The sequence below is a fragment of the Diachasmimorpha longicaudata genome, chromosome 3, assembly GCF_034640455.1.
Source record: "Diachasmimorpha longicaudata isolate KC_UGA_2023 chromosome 3, iyDiaLong2, whole genome shotgun sequence".
In the NCBI taxonomy this organism is placed as follows: domain Eukaryota; kingdom Metazoa; phylum Arthropoda; class Insecta; order Hymenoptera; family Braconidae; genus Diachasmimorpha; species Diachasmimorpha longicaudata.
The window spans coordinates 717,795-725,924 of record NC_087227.1 but is presented as its reverse complement, the minus strand read 5'-3'; the positions used below and the strand labels follow the sequence as shown (position 1 = coordinate 725,924).

The window sequence follows — 8,130 nt, the reverse complement described above, 5'->3', positions numbered from 1 at the left end:
ACTCACGTGTGATAGAGAGAGAGAGAGAGACGAGAGAGAGAGAGAGAGAGAGAGAGAGAGAGAGAGAGAGAGAGAGAGAGAGAGAGAGAGAGAGAGAGAGAGAGAGAGAGAGAGAGAGAGAATACGTGTGAACGTGAAATACTAAATCTCCAAAATCAACCCGCGGACGCAAAAAACTGAAAATTGAAAAAAGAGCCGCGAGAAAAATGCCACATATCAAAAACCGCAAAACATCCCGAAAAACATGCAAAAAATATGGAAAAAACTTACCTCGCGGGCAAAGTGCTCCTGGCACGCTCCTTGACAGGTGACTCTCACCATTTTAAACAAATTTTTAAATAAACAAAAACACAAAAAAAACACTAAAACTTCACGAACACTGGAGTCCTCCGGATGACGATAGTGAAAGAGGGCGAGTAGTGGAACCTCACGGTTTATATGACTTTTGCCCCACTATTCGCCCTCAACCCTCTAACCCGTAAGTTAGAGGGAGATGAGGGTAAGGATATATGTAGGAAAGAAGAGGAAAAAGTCAAAATTGTTCTCTAAACCCTCTAAACAACTAGGAGGAAAGAGACAATAAACGAAAGGATTCAGGGGACCGACGGAGAAGAAGAAGCGAGAGCAATTTCCCCTTGCTTCTACGAGCAAAAAAAAGGGCTGGGGACAGGAGAGGGAATATTGGGTTTTGCCTAGCAATAAAAAAAAAGTCAAGACTCACCGGTAATGCAATAAAATTTATGACTTTTATTTCAGCTATCCAAAAAATACAAAAATGTTTAATAAATTGTTAAGCCGAACGGTTACTGGGTGATAACGGGGTAAAATCAAGACTCTGGAGGGCCAATCCTTCATCATCATCGTCATTGTTGCTTTGATCCAATTGCATCGCAATTTGATCAAGCTCTTTTTGACGCTGCGTTGGAGTGCATCGCACTTCGTAATCGTCCTCGCGATTCCTTTGTTCTAGATTCGCGCCCAACGCGACTAGAACGGCCTTGATTTCCTCGATAGTTTTTCGCGGTTCTGAAACGAAAAGAATACATGATTAGCTGAAATCAATCTAATCTCAAAATTCGTATGATTGATTGATTGAATATTTACTTGTTGGAGTTGAGGGCGCGAAATTCAATGGCCCATGCTGAGCATCTTCACCTTCGCGTTCCAGAATTAAATTAATAACTGATGCAGTTCTGGGAATGATCTCAATCGATGAATCCATTTCCATGATGGTCTCAGGGATGATATCCTTCGATGTGTGGTCCTTGGATCGATTTTTTTCTGATTCGCGAGCTCTAAATTGTCTTTGTTTTTCCTTACCTAGTTCGCGACGTTTTTCGCGAGCGATACATTCGGCCTTCTTTTTTTCCGCGAATTTTAAACGTTTTTCGCGAGCCTGTATTTTTTCAGATCCTTTTTCTTATCAATATAGTTCACTTGATTGAATAAATCAAGGTCTTTTTCTTGCATATTAATCCACAACTTTTTTTCCTCTGTACTCACTTGCACGATTTCACTTTTTTTTTTATTATTGACTTTCAGTATTTTAGAGTCACTTTGAGTGCTACCGGGTGATTTATGGCCCAATCGTCTGGTTGAGTTTTTCGTCTTCTTTTCAACCATTTGAAGGTCAGAGTCAATATTTATGACAGGACCTGTCTTGGAAATCTCATGTCGTTGGAGTTTCACTTTTTTCACTATTTTTTCAATTGATTTTTTCTCATCACTGTTAAATTTCACTACACGATCACTAATTATCTTAATTCCATTTTTATTCGCGTTGATTCCACAATATTTAGATTTTTTAGGTTTAAAAGTTCCAGGCTGATAACCTGATTGATAACTGGATTTTGGAGATGAGTTCACTTGACTTGATGTCATTTTGACGTAAAAAACCCAAATGCAGTAAAATGATCTCACTGGGTTCCTTGATGCATCCCTAGTTTAGAGGAGGGGCTAAGTTTTCCACACTTTTTTGAAAATTTGGCCTTGGTGGAGGGTGCTTTGAATAGCTGATGAGGAAGGATGCTCGAGTTTTCCTTTTTTTCGCCCCCCCACTTGTTTTGCATTTGTTGGCTATTGAAAGGAAAGGGCAATGATTGGTCCATTTCCTTTCTTGTAGACCAATGTCTCCTCCCCCGCAGGGAGATAATATTCTTCCTCACACACCCTAAAAAAGTGGTACCAATAGTGTTTTTCCCCCACGCCTGCTTTGCATAATCGTGTGTGTTCTATGCAGTCGAAAAAACCATTTGACTTCGACATTTTATATAATAAAACATCACTATTATGCACAATTGCTTTAGTAACCACAACCAAAGTTTTTGCATTTTTCGCATATTTCCTTTCATTTAATAAATTCGCGATTGCAATGCTTCTCAGTGATGGAGGATTATATCTCATTTGAAAATTTGATTCGATTTTTCTATTAGATTCTGCAGGTTCTTCATTGTAACATACTTTAAATGTCGTACACATGTCTATGCTCTCATCTTGAGAGTGTAATTTATCCCTGCGATATCTGATATGGATTTTATTCCATGTCTCACCAAGGAATTTATATTTACATACACAAGAAGGATCAACAAGGAAATCTTCCACTTCGCATTCCAATCCTGACCCTATCGCGATTTTCCGCGCTTTTGCTGGAATACACATGTCATCACTATCTTCACTGTCTGGGTAATCATCATCTGTATATTTATCAACACATACGCGTACTCTTTTCTGGCGCAATTGAGGCTTTTGTCGTCCCTCATACGATTTGCGATCCGCGAGATATTTTTTAAGGGACTCTAAAGCGTAAGTTTCAAAGTTTTTAGACATTTTTACTATTGCCATGCCTTTTAACGAATCACAACAAACGCGTCACTCGATTTAACAAAAAAAAATCGGTATAGGAAGGTTCCATGGTAAGAGTGCAGGTACCGCGCAACATACAAAAACCGCGAAAGTGGGGCGCATGTATGACGCCGTCGCCGCAGAACTCCCTGCAGTGGGGGATAATGTGTGACGGTTATAGATTTATCATGTGCATAGTGGGGGATTCTGTCCCCTCCACTCTCATACGTAGCGCTATAAAACGCGGGTGCTCGCGGTGGATTTGATTCAGTCGTCCCATTTCATCCATTCATTTTTTCAACATGGACAGTACCAAACAAAAGGGATTCAGTGATGCTGAACAGTATGTGGTATTGTCTCAAGTTATATCTTTGAATAGATCAGAGACAAAACAAATTCGTGTCGGCTTAAAAGTTACGTGTTTCGGTCAATTCGTCCCGGTTGTGCAATTTAAGGGCGTACGCCCGAAACGCGCCATATTGTCAATGACACGAGAAGAATGGACCCTTTTTTTCAACGATTTGGATGCCGTAACCGACTACTTTGACCCTGAGAAGTTTCACCCAAAGATCAACCACAATGTACCTGCAAAGGAATTTGGGGCCATAAACGTGAAATTCCACCGTAGTTTTGAAAATCCCTGCGTGACCTTTGTTCGCAATGAGGATGCAAATCAGACTCCCATAATGATGATGGGACAGAGCATCATTACATTGAAAAACAAGGCTGCATGGATTAATCAGTGGCTGGATTTCTTGGAGACATTGCCTCTCCAGGAATATAAGGAATCGATAGTACGATCAATTACAGGCGTTGCTATGAATTATATGGAATACAATAGAATGCCTGCCACGGAGGATCTTTATCATCGCATACGCGTAAATTTTGAGGAAATTTATCTCATGGCTCGCGATGATCTTCGACGTACAATACCCCACGAAAATCTTGGATATTTGTACCAATTATTTGGAGAATTATTCCATAATTGTTTTAATTATTTGGATAAATTCGCGGGAGGGGCTTACAGAATGCCCTCATATTGGAAAAACCATACACATATGATTTGTAAAATGTATCCTACAATTTTTATGAAATATAAAAAGAAAGATAAAATGTAAACCCTATGTTTAATTATTTATTACAAAAACCCTCAACATCTTTTCAGGTATAAAAAAAGACGGAAGGCAAAAAACATTTTTGATTTTTAAATAAAATAAAAAAAAACTTTTGAAGGAAAAACATGCAATAAAAGAAAGAGAGATAAACTTAGTCGAAAAAAAAAGGAGACATCGTTGAGAATTTTTCCAACGGTCTTCCATAGAAAGGGAAAATTTATTGCCCTAAAAACCTGTAAAAAAAAGCATCCATTTACTGCGCCATTCATGCCAGGGCATTGCGCAATCCTCCATCTAAAAAAAAATAATGGGCCAGTTTCCCTTAACACGTGAACGACATTCCATTGCATAACAATGGGATGGTTTTAAGTGTTTTGGGACCTGTTCGCATTCCTTCGCCACCCGCCCACCACCCACTTCCTGTCGAACAATGACATTTTTTGGGGACCCTCACCCCAGGGGGCCCTAGAGCGGCGACATCCTCCTCAAAGGACAATGGGGAAAACGTGTTCGGACAGGTCTGGAAAAAGGGGGGAAGGGGGACGATTCCTGGAATAAATTCGCCAATCGTGCCCACTTACTACTGGCGACCCTGCCTAAAGGCCCACCAATGACCAGGTTGGCGAGGCGAGGAGGAGTAGAAAACGGGATGCGGGGAGACGGCTTAGTCTCACTGCTAGTCCACTGCTCCCAGATTAACTTGCAGCACTGCGACTCAGCAGGGCACTCGCAGCCTTGCGGTGGAGCCCACAGACATATGCCTTATACAGGAGCCCTGGCATTACGGAGGCTCGGTTAAAGGCTTATCTGGAGGCGAGGAGGAGCTATTCTATGCCTGGAGCGACCTGGGCCCAAGAGCCTGCATTGCTGTCAAAAAGCGTGCGGAGCCAGGGGAATGGCTAACTTCTGCAACAGAGATTTGGTGCCGGTTGTCATGAGATTTCGGGGGGAGGCAGAAGCGGAGGACATTGTCTTCTGCTCGGCTTACTTCCCTCATGACTCACCGACACAACCACCTACCAAGGAACTGCGTGATTTGGTGAATCACTGCAGAGCCAAAATCTGCCACTCATCATACGATGTGACGCACATGCGCAGAACGTGGTGTGGGGCAGTGAGAGTTGTAATGACAGGGGCACTGCCCTCCTGGAATTTATGGCAGACGTGGACCTGGAGATCCTAAACAAGGGCTCGCGGCCTACGTTTGTCACCTCGCGCTGTCAATGCATCATTGACATAACCATGTGCACCCGCTGGCTGGCGGGGCGATGCATGGACTGGAGAGTGGACCGGGAGGACACACTCTCCGACCATCGACGCATTAGATTTAGCATTGAGGGCTGTGCCGAACTACAGCAGGATCGCCTGCGCAGAAACCCAAGGGCCACCGACTGGGACTCCTTTGAGAGGAAACTGGAGGAAAGGCTCAGGGTAGGACGCGTAAGGCCCTGCAGGGAGGACAGGTTGGAGGACGAGGTGGAGAGAATCCACGTCGCCCTGACCGAGTCCTTCCAAATGGCATGCCCGGCTAAACGATGCAGGCAATCAGCCGGCTGAGCAGCCGGTCCAGGAGACTCTGGAACCGAGCGTGTAAATCCAAGAGAGCCGAGGACTGGACTCTGTACAGAAATGCGCAGAGGGAGTACAAGAGGCTCATCAAACAATCAAAGGAGCTCACCTGGAGAACATACTGTGAGGAGTTGAATGCACTATCAAGGGTCTTCAGACTTCGCAGGGTTTCCCCTGCAGAAAGGCTGGGCAGAATCACGCTGACAAGTGGAGAGACCGTCACAGAACCGCGAGAGGTCCTTGAGCATCTGGTTTGCGCGCACTTTCCGGGCTCTATTATAGAGCACCCAGGAGTGTGCCCTGAGGCAGACTGAACGCGAACAGGAAGCGGCGATCCTAACTGGGAGCTGCGTTGGTTGGTGGACTTCTTCGAAATGTACAAGAGCCCGGGTCCGGATGGGATATATCCGGCCCTCTTGCGAAGAAGGGGTCCATTGCTCCTGCGCAGACTGCTACCGGCACTGAGGGCCTGCCCAGCATTGGGCTATGTGCCCAGCAGGTGGCGGGAAGTGAGAGTTGTCTTTATCCCCAAGCCGGGTGAATGCAGCTATGACAATGCAAAAGCCTACCGGCCGATCAGTCTGCGCTCCATCTTGCTGAAGACGCTGGAAAGACTGGTCGACAGGCGCATCCAGGAGGCGGCACTGAGGTCAAACCAGATATGCGCCTCACAACATGCATACCAAGCTGGCAGATCAACGGAGACTGCGTTGCACCACTCCGTAGGCATAATAGAAAACACAAAGGAAAGGAAGGAGGACACCTCGGTGTCTTCATAGACACAGAGGGGGCCTTCGACAATACTTCCTTTGACATAATGGAGAAAGCGGCGGCATCATTTGGGATCGAGGCGTCGGTCACCAGATGGATAGCCGCCATGCTCCGAACCAGAGTTGTCCACTCCACCCTCGGGGACAGTGCGGTAAGGGCTGTGGCGGGGAGGGGCTGCCCGCAGGAAGGGGTTATCGCCCCTCTCCTGTGGCTCCTCGTTGTCGACGGCCTCCTCACTGGACTCGAGGAGCTGGGGGTAAGGACGGTGGCATATGCGGACGATGTGGCACTGCCGGTAACTAGCAGGGACGCGAGCATGCTACATAGCAAGATGCAGAAGGTGCTGGACTATGTTCAGCACTGGTGCACATCGAAGGGTCTAAGGGTAAACCCAGAAAAGACGGAGGTGGTGCACTTTACAAGCAGAAGGAGGGGTGCCGTCTAACCCGCCTCCATTTATAACACAGAACTGAAATTCTCTGGGGAAGTCAAATACCCAGGTATCTGGCTCGGCAAGAAGCTCAGCTGGAAAAAGCATATCGCCATGCAGACCAACAAGGTTACTATGACATACTGGGCATGCAAGCGAATGTTCGGAAGCACATGGGGTGTAACGCCGAGGATGGTCAAATGGATCTACACGGCCATAATGACCCCACAGCTTACATACGGAGCCGTATAATGGTGGAAGGCCTTGAATAAGGCCTGCAACAGGAAAGCAGTGGACAGAGTAGGCAGGCTTGCGATGCTGGGCATAACTGGGGCCCTTAGAACGACCCCGAGCTCAGCACTGGAGGCCCTGCTATTCATACAACCGCCACACCTACTTATAAGGGATGAGGCGACAAAATCGGCTGCAAGACTGCGGCTGCAGGGAACCTGGCAGGGAGCCAAGAACGGGCATGCTAGTGTGCTCCGCGCAGACAGAAAGCTGGAAGGGCTACTGTCGCGCGGTGCTGACGTCTGCAGATCCAGATGGCACTTTCGCAGAAACTTCTCTGTCAACCTTAGATGGGGGAAACCGTGTCAGGAAAGGACGCGGACGGGGCGCCGCCCCGTGGACTAGTGTGGTATACGGATGGATCACGGGTGAGCGGACCGGCAGATGCGGGGGTCTGGTCTGAGGGGCCCGCAATAGCGAGGGCCATCGGGCTGGATTCGCACGCAACCGTGCTCCAGATTGAACTGGCTGCCCTAAGGACCTGTGCCAGCATGATCCTGGAGAGAGGGGACGAGGGCAAAAAGATCTTCATCTACTCAGACAGCAGACGCGCGCTGAAGGCAATACTCAAATACGAGTGTTGCTCTAAGCTAGTGGGTCAGTGCGTAGAGCTGATGGAGGAAATTGCCGTAATTAATCGGCTCGAGGTGGCTTGGATTCCGGGCCACGCTGGCATCAGAGGCAATGAGAAAGCCAATGAGCTAGCAAAGAACGGAACCCGAAGGGCCTCTCAGTGGGAAGTGGAGCACGTAGACGTGCACACCGACTTTGTGAAGGACCTGGTCAAGGAGCGTGGGGACAGGAGGATTGTGGACAGGTGGGACTCGAAGACGGGTGCCAGACACATGAAATCCCTCTTGGAAAAACCCACTAGGAAGATTGCAGAAACTTTGTTGGGCCTAAACAGGGCTAAGCTCCGAGCTATAGTGGGGCCAGGGGGGGGGGTGGAGCCAGGGGCCAGTGATGCTTATCACTAACCCCTGGCTCAGTATTTATCAAGGATAGGCAAAGGGACTGACCCCCTATGCAAAAAATGCGGGTTGATGGAGGAGGATCCTCTTCACCTATGCACAACATGCAGCGGGCTCGATGAAGCCAGATGGGATGTTTTTG

The 8,130-nt window shown here is 47.1% G+C and overlaps 2 protein-coding genes across 2 annotated transcripts; both read left to right on the top strand.

Moving 5' to 3' along the window:
• The first annotated feature begins 4,851 nt into the window (after positions 1 to 4,851).
• Positions 4,852 to 5,839, top strand: LOC135159929 (uncharacterized). Its single transcript, XM_064115992.1, has 3 exons — positions 4,852 to 4,995; positions 5,055 to 5,432; positions 5,498 to 5,839. Exons 1-3 carry the CDS (start codon positions 4,852 to 4,854, stop codon positions 5,837 to 5,839), a joined length of 864 nt encoding a protein of 287 aa, XP_063972062.1.
• Positions 5,840 to 6,011: 172 nt separating this feature from the next.
• On the top strand, positions 6,012 to 7,994 carry LOC135159928 (uncharacterized). The gene is made up of 5 exons (XM_064115991.1): positions 6,012 to 6,034; positions 6,090 to 6,730; positions 6,797 to 6,939; positions 7,000 to 7,257; positions 7,308 to 7,994. Exons 1-5 carry the CDS (start codon positions 6,012 to 6,014, stop codon positions 7,992 to 7,994), a joined length of 1,752 nt encoding a protein of 583 aa, XP_063972061.1.
• Positions 7,995 to 8,130: the final 136 nt, after the last annotated feature.